General features: G+C 42.2%; 2 protein-coding genes across 10 annotated transcripts in view; both read left to right on the forward strand.

The window, feature by feature from the left end:
* Positions 1-7,916, forward strand: part of ABCC5 (ATP binding cassette subfamily C member 5) — a 72,716-nt gene extending 64,800 nt beyond the window's left edge. For 6 of the 7 annotated variants that reach the window (XM_027890567.1, XM_027890568.1, XM_027890570.1 and 3 more), the window contains 6 exons: positions 779-892; positions 1,921-2,033; positions 2,707-2,815; positions 4,235-4,462; positions 4,745-4,887; positions 5,541-7,916. In XM_027890567.1, coding sequence (XP_027746368.1) covers positions 779-892; positions 1,921-2,033; positions 2,707-2,815; positions 4,235-4,462; positions 4,745-4,887; positions 5,541-5,813 — 980 coding nt within the window. In that variant the 3' untranslated portion in view covers positions 5,814-7,916. Of the gene's footprint in view, positions 1-778; positions 893-1,920; positions 2,034-2,706; positions 2,816-4,234; positions 4,463-4,744; positions 5,000-5,540 lie in introns of all 7 variants that reach the window. The other variant, XR_003571958.1, reaches the window with a different exon arrangement.
* Positions 7,917-12,677: 4,761 nt separating this feature from the next.
* The window catches only part of CAPN10 (calpain 10), a 14,901-nt gene continuing 9,032 nt past the window's right edge, over positions 12,678-18,546 (forward strand). For all 3 annotated transcript variants that reach the window (XM_027890552.1, XM_027890554.1, XM_027890553.1), the window contains exons 1-5: positions 12,678-12,964; positions 14,308-14,439; positions 14,663-14,859; positions 16,118-16,335; positions 16,866-17,007. In XM_027890552.1, the coding sequence (XP_027746353.1) occupies positions 12,821-12,964; positions 14,308-14,439; positions 14,663-14,859; positions 16,118-16,335; positions 16,866-17,007 (833 nt within the window). In that variant the 5' untranslated portion in view covers positions 12,678-12,820. The remainder of the gene's footprint in view (positions 12,965-14,307; positions 14,440-14,662; positions 14,860-16,117; positions 16,336-16,865; positions 17,008-18,546) is intronic.

Here is an 18,546-nt window from a genome sequence, read left to right on the forward strand (position 1 = left end):
TTAGGGAAAGAAGTGCTTTGAGCATCTATGGAGATGTTACCTTGCGTATTATATATCTTTGAAAGCTGCTTTATGTTGAGTAATTCTCAGTGGTTAGGACTGACCTGAGTCACATTATACATGGCAGTGATATGAGTAGGTCAGAAGGGTAGAGGAAAGATCTCTTGACTTGCCAGTGTAATACAGCTAGTTTGGCTTGAAAGCACGGAATGCTCTGCACTGCAGTTAGGGAGAAGAGAAGGAATAGCCTACCCAGTAAGATGATAAGATGAAGGTTAAAAAAGATACATAGGATCAGTAATATACCAACCAAATCTAATCCTTTTCTCTTTCACCCAAAGGTGACATTTACTTATTAATATCCTTGGCACTGAATATGGAATTGTCTACTCATCTACCAGTGGCATTATGTTTTTGTAGCACTTGCTTACTCCCTGAAAGTTACCTGTACAATACTTCAGTGCTGCTCTGCTTATCTTGCAAGAATTGATAAGATGATGTCAAGGATGTAACTCCAGCCTAGTTTTCATGCTGCTTTGTTTTTCAGTGCAGCCTGCTGCATAATCAGAGTGAGGAAATTTACTGGGGTAGATTCTGACTTCCACTACAAATTGAAAGGATGTTTTGCACTCACCTTTCTCTGCCATTACTGGGATTCTGTCTCGCTCTTGTGTCTTTTGCACCTTCAGCAGCTTTTACTTTGCAGCTGTGCTAATCCTGCACAGGTCAGGTTTTGCTGGTCATTTTCCCACAACTAACAAGTTATTTTCTGGGGTAGGAGCTGCCTTCACATGTTTGGAGACTGCATTCCGCCTCGATGCTCTCCACAGACAGATGAAGCTCCTTGGAGAAGACAACCCGGTCAGCAAGCTTCAGGTTAAACTGGAGCCAGGTATTGCTTTTGGCAGGGGCTGCTGTACACAAAATTATACACATTTGTATATCACTGCTGGAAGATAGACAAAAAGACTGATTTTTACATATAATTTATAAAAGTGAGAAAAAAGAAATACTGGTTTGTAAACCAGGCTAAAAGTAAGTAAGGAAACTTGGCCTTGAAGTTCTCTTCGAATTTAGATAACTCATCTTTATAAATATTGTTCTGAGTAAGAACAGAACAGACTCACTGTGTAGAAAGAGCTTGAAAAACTGCCTTGAAAGCTGTGTGGGCTTGAAATTCTAAATTTATAAAATCAAGTGCTTTATAATGGACATATTTGGAAACATCATATGAAATTCTCTGCTAATAATGTTCCTGTTTTTATGTGTTCAGGTAAGAACTATGTATGTGTGCATGCAGATAAACATGCAATTGCCCCAAGCTGAGCTGTGCAGAGGCTATTTGGTTATTCCTTGAGCCAGATGCACAGTACACTCCAGATTTATCTGTCTCCTTCACTGATAGTTCTCTAGTTCTGTGGTCACTGTTGGAGGGGTGAAGCAGTTTTCAATCTAGTTGATATTTAAAATAACCTAAAATGCAAGTGGAGATGATACTGGAACCAAATGGAATGGAAAAGCACATGTTGGAAGTTTTAAAAAAGGAGCAAGAAGTGATTACCTTATATTGATATCTTTGAAAATTTGTGTTATGGCAGTTCCCTGAGTTTGGCACTGCAAAATGAAAAAAGGACTTGTTTTCAGATGTTTTCTGTGACCTCTGATTTGGAGTGGCTTGTTCCATTGGGAATTAGTACTTACCTTACAATAGTTGGGTTTTTAATTATTATTTATCAGGCTGTGTGTTTGACTGCATCCATTTGATTTACTGTAGTAACTTAAATGTACTCACAACAGGCTTGTTTTGGTTTTAAGTCACTATGTTTCAACTTGGGTATCTCTGAGGGGTCTGTATACTCAGAAGGGCTGGAAATCACTGTCCTCACTAGAGTGTCTTAACACGTTGTCTTCTCCTTTCAGGTGTAAATCCCAGTAATTTAATGAACCTCTTCACCTATGAGAAAGGCTACTGCTTTGTTTACTACCTGTCCCAGCTTTGTGGTGACCCAAGACACTTTGACTCCTTCCTAAGAGTGAGTGTGAATAAGCACATTCTTCTCTTGCAATTTAGAGCTGCTTTTTGTTGTCGCTTGGTTCTTTTGTTCCTGGGTTTTGTCACTGTGCCTAAATGCTAGGGGTAAAGTTGAACACAGGTGTCTGAGATGGAGGAATGTTGTTGGCCTGTCTGTCAACCTAGATGAATCTTTCCACGAGATTTCTTAGATTCTGAGCTTAGGAGGTGCTACATACAGAGTAGTAGTATATTTTTCTCTCTTGTTCTCTGTTCCAAGTAATTAGAAAGCTGTTCCAGCACTGATTGTCTGTGACTGGAGTGATGTGGCTTGACTCACTACTAAGTAAGAAGTGTTAGCTTGTTTTTTTCCCAGGGTGACAAAGGGCAGGTTGGTGCCTTGGAGCACATTTGCAAAACCTGTAGAAAATTGTTAGCTCTACTGACTTGTTTTTGAAAAGGAAAAAGAAATGGTACTTAGCTGTCAGTGTACTTGCAGCTACTCAGTTTTTTCTTACGGTGCTTCACTTGTCTGCGCAAAGAGGGAGAATATTTTTCTTGATTATTTCTTTTAAATCTTCAGATGCTTTTTCTCACTCTTCTGTTTCTATGTTGTTGTTGTTGCATGCAGTGGTTCTGCATCAAAAGGAAGCTGTCTTTCTCCCAACCATAATTTGAACTTTTTACTCTTTCAGGCCTACATTGAGAAGTACAAATTTACCAGCGTTGTGGCTCAAGATCTTCTGGATTCCTTCCTGAATTTTTTTCCAGAGCTGAAAGAGCAATGTGTTGAGAGCAAAGCAGGTAGAAGATTTACTTAGTTAACTGTAAATACTGTAGAAAATCTGGATGATAATTTTTGTGGTTGGCTTGGAGGATGCTTAGAGAAATGCTAAGGTGAACAAAACCCTTCGGCAACAGCCAGGTGTTTGTGACCGAATTTATTGTTACTGTCACTGTGTTGGGGAATGAGAACACCTTAAATTGCTGGCAAATTAATTGGCATTAATTAGCTGAATGGTCCCTGGTTAACTTTCCCATTAACTCACCTTTCACTCTGCAGACAGAATGATCAGTGCGTGTGAGATTTACACATGCTCAAATGCAGGGAAAAGGTAAACATACTTTGAAATTTCATCTATTTTAATTTTAGAAAACACACTTTGAGAACTGTAACTTTCCCAGGGTCCTAAACACACAAATAAAATCTCTTCCATAATGTTTCACTCTCTCTTATATCCCCTATTTATAGGTATTGGGGGATTTATGGAAGGTCTGTAATCTACTAGGTACTTACTAGTCCACTTGCTTAAAGAAACGAGACTGATGTTATCCTGCCATGTGTCCATCCTTGCAAGTAGTTATTAAACGCATTGGTCAGTGTAAACCAGACCAGCAGGGGAGTACAGCTCTTAAAGATACTGGATTCCTTCAGCTTTGTGGAGAGGAAACTGCCTGTGGAGAGGTGTAGATGAGTGAACTTACTGTGGGGAAAAGCTGCAGCAGGAGCTCAGCAGCTCTGTGTTTTACTTGGACCAGAGGTTGGCTAATAAGTTAATCACAGCACGAGCTAGTTATTGCCTGGCTAATATTCAGTGGATGCAGGAGAGATGAGTTTTAGGGTAGATAGAGTGGAACAGAAAGTATTGCCAGGGGTTAGAAAAGTACTGCGGTGGTAAAGGGTGAGGGGGAAGAGCTGTATTGGAAAGCAGGCTCTGCTGCTTGTGCAGGAACTTTTTTTTTTTTTTTTTTTTTGCTATTTATTGTATAAATAAATTGCTCGTTTTTACTGGTGGATAGAAGAGTTTAGTCAGCCCTCTCCTCTCCCTTTTTTTTCTTTATGAAGCAGGTTTTCCCCATTTTCTTTAGTGTTCCTCATAATCCCGAGAAAGAGAAATGCATGCACAAAAAGTCTTATATTATGGTTTGATCATAGATAACTTGTCAGCCTGGCTGCCTTAGGGGGATGTGTGGTTTTTGTACTTACTTGCTGCAATGTTGAGCTCCAGAAAACTCATGGTTAGGTTTGGAGAGGTGCTGCTTGCACTCTTGCAGGTGTTCCATAGGCTATCCCAGTGATGCTGCTGTGCCACTCTAACTGTAGGTTGGTCTGATTTGCTGTTGTTAGAACCTCTAACTGTGTTAGAAGCAGTCCTGAACCTTGAGGCAGCCAAGCTACCTGCAGAGATCCCTGCTCCACATATTTGGTGTTCCCCATTCCAGGACTGGAGTTTGAACGTTGGCTCAATGCTACAGGACCTCCATTAGCTGAGCCAGACTTATCTCAGGGATCCAGTCTGACGAGACCAGTGGAGACACTCTTCAAACTCTGGACCACAGAGCCCCTGGACTCTGTTGCTGCTGCCAGCAGCGCTGACCTCACTAAATGGAGAACGTTCCAAACTGTGCTTTTCCTGGACAGATTGCTAGATGGGTCACCACTGCCACATGGTGAGTACTCCGATTAGGAAAGTAGAAATTATTCCTGGAATAATTGATTGAATTTTAAATGACCTTATCATTCATGTAAAGTCGGGTTGGATGGGGCTTTGAGCAACTTGATGCCAGATGTCCCTGCCCATGGCAGAGGGATTGAACTGGGTGATCTTCAAAAGTCCTTTCCAGCCCAACCCATCCTATGATTCTGTGATTTTATGATTTGTTATTCTCTGATGACCCTCAAAATCAACAAAATAGGTCATAGTTCTTTCTCTGTGTATGTGCTCTCTTCAGAGGTGATAAAAAAGCTTTCGGAATGTTACTCCTCTCAGCTGGACTCCATGAATGCAGAAATCCGTATCCGCTGGTTGCAGATTGTAGTCCGAAATGACTATTATCCAGACCTTTACAAAGTCCGTCGCTTCTTGGAAAACCAGGTACTAACTGCTGGATTAAAATCACTGCACCTCTCAGTGCATGAGACATGTGCATGAGACATGCGACGTGAAAGACCTTGGAACTTCTGCTTCCTGGCCAAGTGTAGCCCAGGTGTGTTGCGAAGGGGCTGAGCATGGCTCACCTGCTAGCGGGCGGGGAGGAATGGGCAGATGTAATTTCAAATGCCTACAGATAATCTCTGCTTTTCTAGCCTGACTCAATACCCTTTGTCCCAGCTCTGCCCCGTGCATTTTTTGCGTTGCTTTGTAGCAGCCCTGGCTTTTCCAGACCAGAAGTTTTTGCACTACTAAATCATGTGATTATTTGAATATTTACACTTCAAGCAAGGCGAGGGCTCATTGAGTTCCTTTCAGTAGTTGTTATTGTGCAGGAGCAAAAGGTTAATGCATGTATTTAGTGTGGCCTCTTCTACTTGGCCTTTCTGTTATTTGTGGAAGTGGCTCAGAGAGCAGATGTTTTCTTATTATCATTCATAAAAATCTTTGCATTAGACTTACTTAGAATAGACTCATCTGTCTTTTGAAGAAACGTGTTGCTTGTCTAGGGTCTGAAGTTATTCAGGGCTGTTGGAGTGTAGCTGTAGAAGATCTGAACTTCTCGACTTTTACTGAAGTGTTTTTATCTTTTGCAGATGTCTCGGATGTACACAATTCCACTTTATGAGGACCTTTGCACTGGCACCCTCAAGTCTTTTGCCTTAGAAATTTTTTACCAGACCCAAAACCAGCTGCACCCCAATTTGCGGAAAACGATCCAACAGATCTTATCACAGGGCTTGAATCCACTTCCTGCCATAGACACTACAGCAGTCACTACAGACACACCAGCAATGGTGCTTGAGGACAAAGTCTCAGAGGCCACAAATGGTGCCATTTCACTCAGGGATGTCAACGTGTCTGCTTAGATCACCAGTTCATGCCAGCCACAAAGCTTGAAAATGGGGACAGGAACAGAGGAAAGATACCAAGCGTTGCCTCCTTTCTCTCAGCCTTGCAGCTGCAGCGTGTCGTTGTAACTGGATTTCTCTCCCAAAACACAAAGCAAATGTGCCTTCAAGTATCCAGTGTGTGACACTGTCAGGTTTCAGAGATCTCTTTCCGCTGTGTGATGGATATTTTGATTTGGTTTATACTGGGCAGGGACTCCTGAGCTGTTGCTTCTGCATGGAAAGTGGATAGTTCCCTTTCCTGAGGCTCTTCTGGATGGTTTCTCTGAATTTGTTGATTGGTGGTGTTTTTTCTTCTTTTTTTTTTTTTTTTTTTATCTGAGGCCACTGAGGCACGTCCTACTTGCTGTGTGTGTATGTTGCTGGGGAGTGTGTATGTGTCAAACTGTCATTGTCCTGATATTTGGGCTAAAGTTCTGCAAAGGAGAGACTCAGGAATTGTCAGTGGCAGCAAACACGTTTTCATGTTAAGCTCCTTCCTGTGACAAAGGTATTGTGATTTGGGAGGAAGGGGATTAATACTTCAATAAGAAACTAATTTTAAATAGCTCCTGTTCCCCCCTGCCCAGAGGTGGCTAAATAATAATAATAATGCTTTATATATATATATATATATATATATATAAAGATATATAAAAAAGAACAGGGAAACTTTATGATGGATTTGAAATCCTCCTGTAGTTGACCCTACCCTCCATTTTCCCTTTGCACTCGATGGGACAAGCAATAAGAAAATGTGTAGGCTCGAATTTTCATAGAAGTTCAAATTAGGTGCCCAAATGCCATCAATTCTGGTCTAGCTGCAACCTTGGTTAGTGTGTCATGATGTGTGGCACATGTATTCATCAGATACAGTCTGTGTGTGTTCTGTCCTTTTGAAAGAATTAACAGGACCTTTAGATTCTTAAGATCCCCAGTATATCTTGACTTGTAAATCAACTCTGGCAATATCCATGGTAAAATTTTACTGCCTTGAATAATGTTTGCCTGAATAACAGTTTGCCCTGTCTGAGGGAAGCACCATTTTTCTTGAGGAGAAACTTTTAAGCCCCACTTTACCCAAGTCTGTTTTCTGACTTATGGTGGGAGTAAGGTGCCATTTAATTTACCAGGTGTGCTGTTTCTCTGGATCATTGGCCAGCCATGCAGGATGGAGAGACATTGTCTTCTGCCTGCGCCATTCGGTCTCAGGAAGCTGAGGGCAAAGTGTCCTTGGGTGTTACAGAGTGCAGGCGATGGTTCATAGTCTCTGTGCCACAACACTTCTAACATGTGGGTGCCTGTGTGCCCCTCTGTGAGCTCCCACAAGGCATCTCTGAGCTGATGAATCAGCAGGATAGTCTGAATAAAAGGTGAAACATTTGGAAGAGGCTCAGCTAACAGAGATGTGAGATAAACTGTTTTATACTTCAGGGTAAATTTTAGCCCTGCTATGGGGATCTGCACAGGACAGGAAGAGGGGGAAATTTGGGAGGGTTGTTTTTTTTCTTCACCAAAAGTATCTGTTTACACCCATGTGTGGATGGGGACTTAGGTGCTGTTACTGGATCTGCATTTTCTGGCTTTAAATTAATTTGGACTTCACCATAGCCTTAGCCTGGGCTGAACTGGGATAAAGCAATAATAAACTCAGGCCTCTGTAGTGCTTCATTAGTTTTAAAAATGGGCCATCAGCATTGTTGGGCTTCAGAACTCCAAGCTCTGCTCTTTGCTCCTTGAATGGGATTATCTCTTTAATTCTGTTTTGTTTTCCCAGAAAGGACGGAGAATGATGTTTTCTGCACAAATCTCTTTCCTTTTCATTTGTTGTTCTATTGAAAGAGATTTGTACAAGCTGACTTTACACTTCCGGAGTTGCCGCTGTTGGTGCCGCGCCTCCTGGACCCCACTGCCAGCAGCGGCGGCCTGGCCAAGACCAGGAACCACTAGCATCTTTTGGAATCACAGGCCTCTGTTTTAACTCGGTTTATTTCATGGGAGAATATTTGTGACCCTGGTGGAAATTTTTCATTACATGGATGCCTTATGATGACTGTCAAATTAAACTAAGCTTTGTGACAAGCTCAGCCTTTGGGGCAGTTTTTTAGCGTCTCTGCTGTAGCTGTGTGGAAGAGCTAACTTGGTACATTGTCTTTGTTCTGGGGTGCAGCACAGAGGGAGTTTGGAAGCTATTTAAAACCTGCCCAGGAAGAAGCTGGAGAGGTAGCAAAAGCAAATAATCAAAAGTAAATGTTATCTATTATTACTACAACTGATGGAAACACATCAGATCAGATGTGTGTTTGTATATACACCCATCAAAGCAAGGAAATACTGCCTGAGCCAGACTGTTTCCTTTTTAAAGAAACCTAAGTTAGTGTTTCTGCTCTTGTCATCTCTCTGAGATCCCATCAAATGGCTTTTTTTGTCAGACTGGTTTTCTGAAACATAGAAGCAGAGTGAGATTTGTTGAAAGTATTCCATGCATTCTTTTCCAGGTACTTCTGTTTCTCCTGTGAGCAAGGAGTGCATTTTTACATTGGAGAGACAAAAAGTTGGCAGCAAGTTTGTAGAGATAAGCCTTCCTTTTGTTGACATAAAATAAATTAGTGCTTCAGGTTATTTTCTGTCTTGATTTATAGTAGACTTCACATTGACAGGCAAATTAAACTGTGATTAAATAGAAACTATTTGTTTTATCTTTGGTACATTAATTTCTGATCTATTTAAGTCAGATTAGTACAACCAATTGATTTTATTTAAACAGATGCCAAAAGATTTCGTTATCTTTTTTATTTTGAAAATGAAAACTATTACTTTATGTCATTGCAGCCTTGAGCAGGGCAACATGGGATCTAGAAATATCACTTGTCAAAAAGCTCAGAAGAGCCAAACCCTTTAATAAAATGGAAAATTTCTAACAATTTTTTAGCATTTCATAGCCATGTTGGTTGATACATTAAAAATAACTCTTGTTAGCTGTAGTATTACTCTGTTTAGCTTGTATCAGTAATTTTTCTGTCATGATACACTGCAACATCCTAACCACGCACACCATTAACCAAGAAAAATTCTAGCAAGCGTTCCAAATATTCTGATTCAACCCAAATTCTCTCATGTTCTCGCACTGCAGTGACCTTGGCTGTTGCCTTTCTCGGATAACACAGGACCTTCTGTAGATCTAAGCACATGTGCTGCACAGTTCACTTAGGTCAAGCACACTTCTTCAGTCTGTTTTCCCTGTTTGCCCAAAAATGAAACAATGCAGTACAGTCAACATTTATAAATCACGTGACACTTGTTTGCACACTTTTTACTACAGATTGATAAAAACTGAGAGTCATTATGACCACAATATCAAACAGTGTATAAAAGAAACTGCACAGGAAATCAGAGTGTGGGATTTATCAAGCCACTGTCCTCTGAGACAGAATTATTTGATTTTGTTGAAGCCCCAGGTAAGCTGGTTTAGCTGTTCATTACATGCATTCCTAAAATTCATGCCCAGTTTCTAGTTTGGATTTGTCTAATTTCAGCTTCCAGCTCTGGAAGCTACTGCTTTGTCTGTGAAACGTTAACTACTTACTCTTAAACATAAACTACTCACCTCTTTCTCATGTTAGTTCTTAATTCTTAAAGAAAATTCATTTAATAGTCTCTTGCTGCAAGGTATATCTTCCATACTTGATGTATTGCTGTAGCTCTGGAGTGGATCATGATGTTTCAGCATCCTTTTAAAGTGGAAATTGCACACTGCTTCTCAGAAATTACCTCAAATACTGCTGTATATTCCACACCAACTTAAAAATATTTTTATTAGTATTGTTTATTAGTATTTTTTTATTAGTATTCATCCTGTTTTTTCACTAATTTACAGTAGTAATTTGGGCACCAGTTAGAGTATGTCTGGATATGGCAACCTTCCTAGATAAAGGAGTGTAGAGAAAAGCTATTCCATATTCTGGAGGTGAATTTTACTGTATACAGAGGGAGTCTAACTGGTTGCAATAAATGGTTGAGCCTCTTTGAACACTTCCCCACACTCCTTGTGCATGCAACTTCTGCACTGGAAAACTTAAGTCTTACACCTCAGATTTCTTGTCCAGAGAATTATGATTATATTGAACGTAGTGTGCTGCGTGCTCCACAAGAAAGGTGTTTTAATATACTGTAGACAAGTCTCTCTGTAAACAAGGAATGACAGTTGTGGGTTTTGAAGAGCATCAAACCCTTTTCCAAAAGCATGCTTACTGAGATGCAGGGTCTTACAGCAGAGTGGGAGGTGATAAGAAAGGGTGGGAGACAGGACATGATTTTGTGTAAAGCATCACGGGGGTTAAGGTTGACACGTCAGGAGTATGATCTAGGGGAGCATCAGCTTTGTGCATTGTTTTAATTTTGGTGTCTTGTACCACCTTGCTCTTGTGTGCTGTGGTAGCCAGGCTGGAAATTTGGAGCTGTGCTCTGCCTCCGGCTGTGCCTGAGGTAATGAGAGAGATATATAACCCCAAGCACCGCTTCCTCAGTCTCCCTTAAGCAAAAAGACACTCTGTGCCGTTCCTCTGATGCAGCGCCGACCACTGTCAGCTGAGTGATATTGCAGGGACTAAGCCTTTGCCTTGCTAATTCTGGTATTAGGATCCAGAGAACTGGAAGAGCTCCGTTGTGAACAACTTCCATGTATCATAATTTGCAGAAACAAACACACACATTGGGCCCAGCCACCGCTGCTCGATCACTTTTACTTGTCTCCCTGGCCTTGAACCACCAAGTGTTGGAGACAAAAGCAAACATGGGGTTGATGAAACCCAAAATCTGGCAAATAATCATGAAAATATCAAATACTATTCTAAAGGGTCATCTTCATTCATATGGAAATGAGCTGGCTATTTAGCTGGACACAAATCCCTTTTAACTTTAAATATCTATAGCAACAGGACTGTGTTTGTCTCTCCAGGCATGTTTTAATTCAGCAGGATTGCCAAGAACCAACAGAGAAAGTTCCCTGCTGCTTTTTTTTCCAAGAGTTCAGGTTAACAGAAAAAAACATCATCAGCTGCATAATGCATGAATTTGCCCCTTCTCAAGTCTGCAGTGGGGCAAGGAAAGCATGTAAGGTATCTAGGAGACAAAGATACTATTCAACTCTTTCCTTTTTCTAATAACTCAAAAATAGTTATGTGTTTAATTAGTTAACCGTTCCAGGTCGGGCCTACTGTGCTTAGTTAGAGTTCAACACTCCTCCTGCTTTCTAGAGCCTGTTCTTTAATGGAATTCATACAGTTGTGATCTGTGATGGCTGTTCCCTAAAGAACGCAGGGGTGAAATCACACAGATCAGAGCCTCACTGTTCCTGACACAGAGGCCTTTTTTCCCCCTCTCCCTCCCCCAACAGACCTCTCCTGTGTCGGCTCCCTCGCAGCTGCAGCTCCCTCGCATGAACCATGGACAAGAGGGGTCCTTATTCTTACTGCCAGCAATGTTTCTTCTACTCCCAAAAGGGTCAAAACTGAACGTGAAAAGTCTTGTTTGTTGATAAAATTTGCAGTATGCAGGGGAGAAGCCTTGTGTCTGTACAACGGGTATGACCAAGGGCCAGAGAACCTATTTCTAGATCAGTCAGCGGGTGGACAGTCGCTGCAGTTACCTGTGAGCATTTCCATCTGCTAAGGTTGGCTTTAGAGGAGGATTTCTGCATTCATTTCTGATGCCAAGGTCCGTGTTTTTTGTGGCTCTCTCTCGTTCAGATGACCTCTCTACCCAAGGACCAGGGAACATAACCTTTAGACTCAAACACATCACAGGCAAGTGTGAAAACCAGGCTTTTTTTGTAAACAACAAGTCCTCCCACGCTGGCTCAGCAGCTGCTTTGTTGGCCACACCTGAGCTCCTTGAGAAACACTGACGTGAAAGGCCCGAATACAACAAAAGAAAGCAGCCTGCTTCGGTGTGCCTTGACCCGCCCCAAAACCTCGGTATACTGAAGGATGGTCTCGTGGGGCCCTTATTTCTGCATTTCTGTCCTTTGTACTGAGCAACTCAGTATTTTTTAGGGTATTTTTTCTATTTTACTGGTCAGCACTAGCTATCAGAGTATGAGAATTATTTCCTATGTCAGTTCAGTTCTTGGACAGCTACATGGTGATAAACTACCCGAAAAACGTGATCTTTGCCGTTATGCCGGGGAAGCACCTGGAGAGGATCAGCAATTTCTCTGACAGCTCCTCTGTCACAGTCTTCACGAAAACAGTGTTTGGCTTAATTTTCCTCCGCCTGTAGGAGCAGCTCAGGTGCCCACTGCGCTTTCCTGCCGCAGATAACGCTCCAGGCCGGCAATCTCCCGTTTCTCCCAGGAATTCCGGGACGGGGAATCTGAACAGGATCGCGGATCCCGGGAACTCCCCTCAGGGAGGGGCGGGGCTAATGGGTGGTGCGCATAGACGTAACGCCCACTGATTGGTCGGCTGTCCCGTCAGTCACCCGTGGGGTGGGCGGGGCCTCGGCCGGCGGCGTTGCCCGGTAACGGCCGCCCTGGGCAATGGCGGCGGTGAGTGGGGAGCGGGTGCGGGGGCGGCCGGGCTGAGGGACCCTGTGGGGACGGGGGGCTGCCGGGCGGGAGGAGGTGTGAGCAGAGGGGCCCTGCTGGGGCTGGGTGCGAGGAGAAGGGTGTTGGGGGGAGTCCTGTGGAGAGGGTGTGCGCGGAGCGAGGGGGAGGGGACGTAAGTGGGTGTAGGTCTGCTCAGAGACCCCCTTTCTCTTCCAGCAGAGCGGTGCAGGGTGGTGTCGGGTGCTGGAACAACCAGCATTGTGGTGGTTCCAGGTGCTGCGCGTTAGAGCGAGAGGCTTTCCGTCCTTAAATAAATCCGCCGTGCCTGTTTGTTTCCCTGTTGCAGTTCCCCGGTAACACTCGTTTCTGTTGCAGGTTTGTGCCTGGCGGTATAAAGTCGTGGGAACAGCCGGCAAACCTGCTTAGGGCTGTGTTGAAAATGCTGGGAGAGGAAAAGCAATTAATGGTGAAAAGAGACCTTTACACTGACCCCACGTTTCCGGCCAGTGATACCTCTATATTTTTTGATTATTGTACCCCGCTTGCCCAGTTCAGAGGCGAGATATCTTGGTTGAGACCTAAGGTGAGTTTTAAGGTATAAAGGGCTGTGATTTTAGCAGAATTGGGCTTTCAGGCAGTAAATGCAAGTTAGCATTGAATGACTGCTTCTGGGTGCTTTTATTGTTTAGAAATATAGAAGGGATAAAACCAATATATGTCCGTGTTAAGAATACATGAGTTACAGTTTAAAAGCCTGGGTGCTTGTTTGTAGGTTTAAATCCTCTTGCAGAGATTTTAAATTTCAGGCACTGGTAGAAGTTCAAATATTTTATTATAAATATGTTTCATTATGCAAATATTGTGCATACCAAGTTAGAATACAGCATTTTGTCGTTCTCAATTTTTTTGATATATTGCAAAACTGCCTTGAAAACAAACAATTGGATTTTAGATTTTTTTCAGAAGCATATTACTTTTTCTTGAGTGTTGATTTCTTTGATAACAAGAAAGAAAACTTTTTAAAGTTTATAACTCATTGTATGGCTTGTACTGCTTTTAAACTTTGAGCTGGGTTGCAGAGCAAGCCATATGAGAGCTAACAGCTTTAGAATGTTTTTTGGCAATATACTCGTTTAAAGTGAAGTATTTATGATACTGCCTTTGTGCAGGGGGAAAAAAAAGGCTATAAAAATATAACGGAAATAAAAAATATGTTGTCCTCAGTTGTATTTTCTCCTCTTCATCTGAGAGTGGCTGTAGAACAGTGATAGAGCTGTTGCTTGTCAGGTGTAATTGGCAAACAAATAACTTTACAGAGCCCAATGTGCATCTTCCTGCTTTTGTACTTCTCACCTTGATTGCTGCTAGGGGCTGATCAGGTAATTCCCATCTCTTGGGAGAGTTTATAGGTAAGAAGAACCTTTGAAAAAAACTCACTGTCAGATGTGATTAAAAGTGTTCAGGACTTTACGATTAAAATTACCCCTCTTGCTACCAACTAATATACTTTTATTTGTTCTAAGAAAGGTTTTTCCCTTATACTTATTTGAAAATTTTTGTGACTTGGGGCGTGCAGTTCAATGTGGATGGCATCAGCTCTGTCACAGTTCGTCATAACTCTAGAAAAGAGCTGATGAGTTATGTTGTCTTTCACTTATTGCTGCTTCTGCTGAGGTTGCACCTGATGATGCTTGAAGACTAAAATTCATCTGGGAATGTGATTTACATCACAAAAAGTACCTGCAGTATAGTCACAGGACATTTATTTGTTATTGCTTACTTAGGCTGTGTCTGGAAAGGAAACTTTCTAGAAGTAAAAATTCCCTTATTTTATGAGAGGTCTCTGGAACCCTCCCCATTCCTGAAACACACTTCCTTAGAATGTCATGCAGGATTTGACTTTAACTCCTCTTCTTTTAATTTTAGGACATTTGTTCTTCTCCTCGATTATTTTCAAACAACCTGCAGGATGTGCAAGTGAAACAAGGAATTTTGGGAGACTGTTGGTTCCTGTGTGCCTGTGTAGCTTTGCAGAAGAGTAAATACTTGCTGAACAAGGTATGGAGAAGTTTTCTTCACCTAATTGACATTTGTGTATTGTTCTGGTTTCCTAAACAGCCATATGAGTATTGGTTTTGTTATGCTCAGTGTTACTGGTTTTGTTGTCATGGTTTTTTCTGTGTTTACTACAAATGGTTGATATTCAGTATACTTTTAACTGGCTTTATTTAAAAAAAAAATAAATTCATTGTTTGTCTTCATTTTGGCTTTTGGCCTCCAGGTAATCCCCCCAGGTCAGCCCAGCTGGACAGATGAGTCCTACCAAGGCTGTTTCACCTGTCGGGTCTGGCAGTTTGGGCACTGGGTGGAAGTGACCATCGACGATCGCTTGCCTTGCCTTGGGGGTAAACTCTGCTTTTCCCAGTGTCAGACAGAAGATTTGTTTTGGCTTCCACTCTTGGAAAAAGCTTATGCAAAGTATGTGAACACTTTTATTGTGGAAAATAGAAATGCAACACCTGTGTGTCCCTCCTACTTACTTATTTTACCTCTCTGCTTTGGGCATAGGTCTGTGTGTTGTTCAGTTGGTGGTCCCATCCTGGCTTGGGCAGGAGTTGCTCTTTAACTGTAGATCTGTAAAGTGTATTTTTAGTTGCATATGAGGTCAGATAGTCTTAGGGAGAGAACTCTGATGAAAAGTAAGAGTTTTTTTCAGGATGCAAATTATGTTTGTTAAGTCACTGTCCATTGGTCATCTAATTTATTAAAGGAAGATATTTTACTAGGGAAGATGAGAGCTCAATGAAAGCAGAAAGCATGCAAATATTTTCATGGAAAGCAACAACATTATGTAAGTTTATGCTAGTTGAGGCTCTGGTTGTGTGAGTTTCACTGCTCTTTCGCATAATTTGATAGTTTATTATATTAAGAAGAAACAACCATAGTGTTAATGTGTTTGAAAATGCAGCTATTTTATGGTTTATGACACATCCGTCGAAAAGCTGTCCAGATGGACAAAGCAATTTGGAGACAAAATGCACTGGTAAGATAGACATCTAATATCCAGAAGAATGTGGATGGAAGATTGTGTGGTTGCCAGCAGAGGGCAGAGAAAGACTTCAAACATCAAGTAATTTATTCAACTGTAGATACATTGAGCAGAAGTTGTAAAGCAGCAATGTCACGTTAAAGCTTCTCTGTAGGTTTGAAATGTAATATTCTTTGTTTTCAGCTTATTCAATCTTATAATTCTATTATAGTCTTGATTTCTTTTGCTATTTTTTACATTTGGTGCATCAGATAAGGTAGTCTCTTGGTTTGCTTAGGTTGTTGAAGGAAGTGCTACTCTGTTGGTACAGTGAACAAAGAATAATTGAAGAAAAGGAAGAAATGTTCTTTATTTATACAGAATGTTCACATAAGATTATGTAGTGCATGGATAATAAAGTACAAGTGACTAGTACTAGACTAGAGCAGTTTTTACATAGGATGGAGGGAATTCTAGTAAACTACCCATTCAGCAGAGAATACCTGATGGCTTACATATTCTTTAGATGTTGTGTTCTGTATAAATAAAATAGAGTATATACTTTTTCTTGGCTGCTTTGGGATATGAGGTAGGGTGCAGTCATAATTGTGCTATAGGGTGGGGTTTGAAAGTATGTAAGAACTGTGTTTCTTTGGTTCTACTGTCTGTACAAACTTTTTGGTTTGTTTGGTTTTGGTTTTTTTTCAGAGTGCATGGATCTTATGAGCAGTTGTGGGCAGGACAGGTGGCTGATGCTTTGGTTGATCTCACTGGAGGAATTGCTGAAAGATGGACCCTGAAAGACCCTGGAAAAAACATGGAGAAAGAGAAGACTGGCATGGTTTTGGAGAAAGCAGTGTTTAGAAGATTAATGAATCTGAAGGAACAGTGTCTAATAAGCTGCTCAGTCCTCAATTCCAGACAAGGTAATATTAAATGTCTCTGTTTAATAGGCTTCAAACCACAAAGCAACCAGCAAATCCAAGTGCTGATTCTAGTAGCATGCCAATTGCAGGTGCAGTTTTATGTAAGTTTGGATAAATAAAGATTTAAGGATGTTACTGAGTTCAAGATGGAGGGTGGTTTTGAGGAATGCTTTTTATATTAGATGCTGATATGGTCAGTCCTCAAAAACGAATACACCCTCCACACACCCCTCAAAAAAACACCTCAAAACCAACCTTAAAAACCCCAGAGAATTTCAGCACAGTGAATTTGTAGGTATTTGAAGTCAAGCAGTGAGTTAAGTAGCTAAAAAATCTTATTTTATATCTATGTAGTCACAACTAAAATGAGCTGTTTGTTTTTTTTTTTTTGTGGTGTTCTAATACAGATTTAAAAAAAATTCCCTCTATCTTAAAATTGCCTTCTTTCACAGAACAATTTAATGTCATTTTAAAATCTGGAACAGGTCCTTTTTTTATTTTCCAATGCCTTTTTTTTTTTTTCTCTTCAGGTGCAAGCGAACTAGGAGAATTTCATGCCTTTATTGTGATAGATACACTGAATCTCTCTGAAGTGTCAGGCAAGGAGATCTTCTTGCTACGAATCCGCAATCCCTGGGGGAGGCGGTGCTGGAAAGGGCCCTGGTGTGAGGGGTGAGTAGGTTTCTTTCCATTTGGAAAGTCCTTTGTGAAAGTTCTGAAGCACAAGAGCATATCTCCGTGTTGCATGGGCGAACAGCGAACACTGCTAATAGTCTGTAGTGGAGGAGAGAGACTGCACTGCGTGTGCAGCCCTTTGGAGAGCTGGTAGTTCACACAGCTCATTGCTTCTGAGGCTGGTAATTTTGATCTTTCAGTTCTGGTAATTTAATTTTTTTTCATAGCTTTTTTTTTAATCACATCATAACTTCTCATGGAGATAAGGTGTTGGTTTATTTTCTGATTTTTGTGGTGCTTTTTTGTTGTTCTGCAGTTGATCTAAGTATCTAGGAAACCAAATAGCCCCCTTGTATTCCAGGAGGAAATAGTTAGTGACTTACTGAGTCATCTGGATCCTCACAAGTCTATGGGACCAGACGGGATCCATCCTAGGGTAATGAGGGAGCTGGCAGAAGAGCTTGCCAAGCCGCTCTCCATCATCTTCCAACAGTCCTGGCTCACTGGGGAGGTCCCATATGATTGGAAGTTGGCAAATATCACCCCAATCCATAAAAAGGCTGCAAGGCTGACCCTAGTAACTACAGGCCTGTCAGCCTGACCTCGGTGCCTGGCAGAGTTATGGAGCAGATCATCCTGAGTGCAATCACACGGCAGCTATAGGGTGGACAAGGGATCAGACCCAACCAACATGGGGTTAGGAGGGGCAGATCCTGTTTGACCAACCTGATCTCCTTTTACGATCAGGTGACCCACCTGGTGGATGAGGGAAAGGCTGTGGATGTGGTCTATCTGGACTTCAGCAAAACCTTTGACACTGTCTCCCATAATATACTCCTGGAAAAGCTGCAGCCCATGGCTTGGACAGGGGCACTCTGTGCTGGGTCAGGAACTGGCTCGAGGGCCGGGCCCAGAGAGTGCTGGTGAACGAGGCTGCATCCAGCTGGCAGCCGGTCACCAGTGGTGTTCCCCAGGGATCAGTGCTGGGACCAGTCCTGTTTAACATCTTTATTGATGATTTAGATGAGGGGTTTGAGTCCATCATCAGCAAATTTGCAGACAACACCAAGTTGGGAGGGAGTGTCGACCTGCCAGAAGGCAGGAGGGCTCTGCAGAGAGATCTGGATAGACTGGAGAGATGGGCTGACTCCAATGGAATGGAGTTCAACAAGGCCAAGTGCCGGGTCCTGCACTTTGGCCACAACAACCCCTGCAGTGCTACAGGCTGGGCACAGAGTGGCTGGAGAGCAGCCAGGCAGAAAGGGACCTGGGGGTGCTGATCGACAGGAGGCTGAACATGAGCCAACAGTGTGCCCAGGTGGCCAATGGATCCTGGCCTGCATCAGGAACAGTGTGGCCAGCAGGAGCAGGGAAGTGATCCTTCCCCTGTACTCTGCCTTGGTGAGGCCACACCTTGAGTATTGTGTTCAGTTCTGGGCCCCTCAGTTCAGGAAGGACATTGAGGTGCTGGAGGGGGTCCAGAGAAGAGCAATGAGGCTGGTGAAGGGACTCGAGCACAAGTCCTATGAGGAGAGG

This window comes from Empidonax traillii, unplaced genomic scaffold, assembly GCF_003031625.1.
Source record: "Empidonax traillii isolate 1590-97213 ecotype Southwest subspecies unplaced genomic scaffold, ASM303162v1 scaffold292:size1342341, whole genome shotgun sequence".
In the NCBI taxonomy this organism is placed as follows: Eukaryota; Metazoa; Chordata; class Aves; order Passeriformes; family Tyrannidae; genus Empidonax; species Empidonax traillii.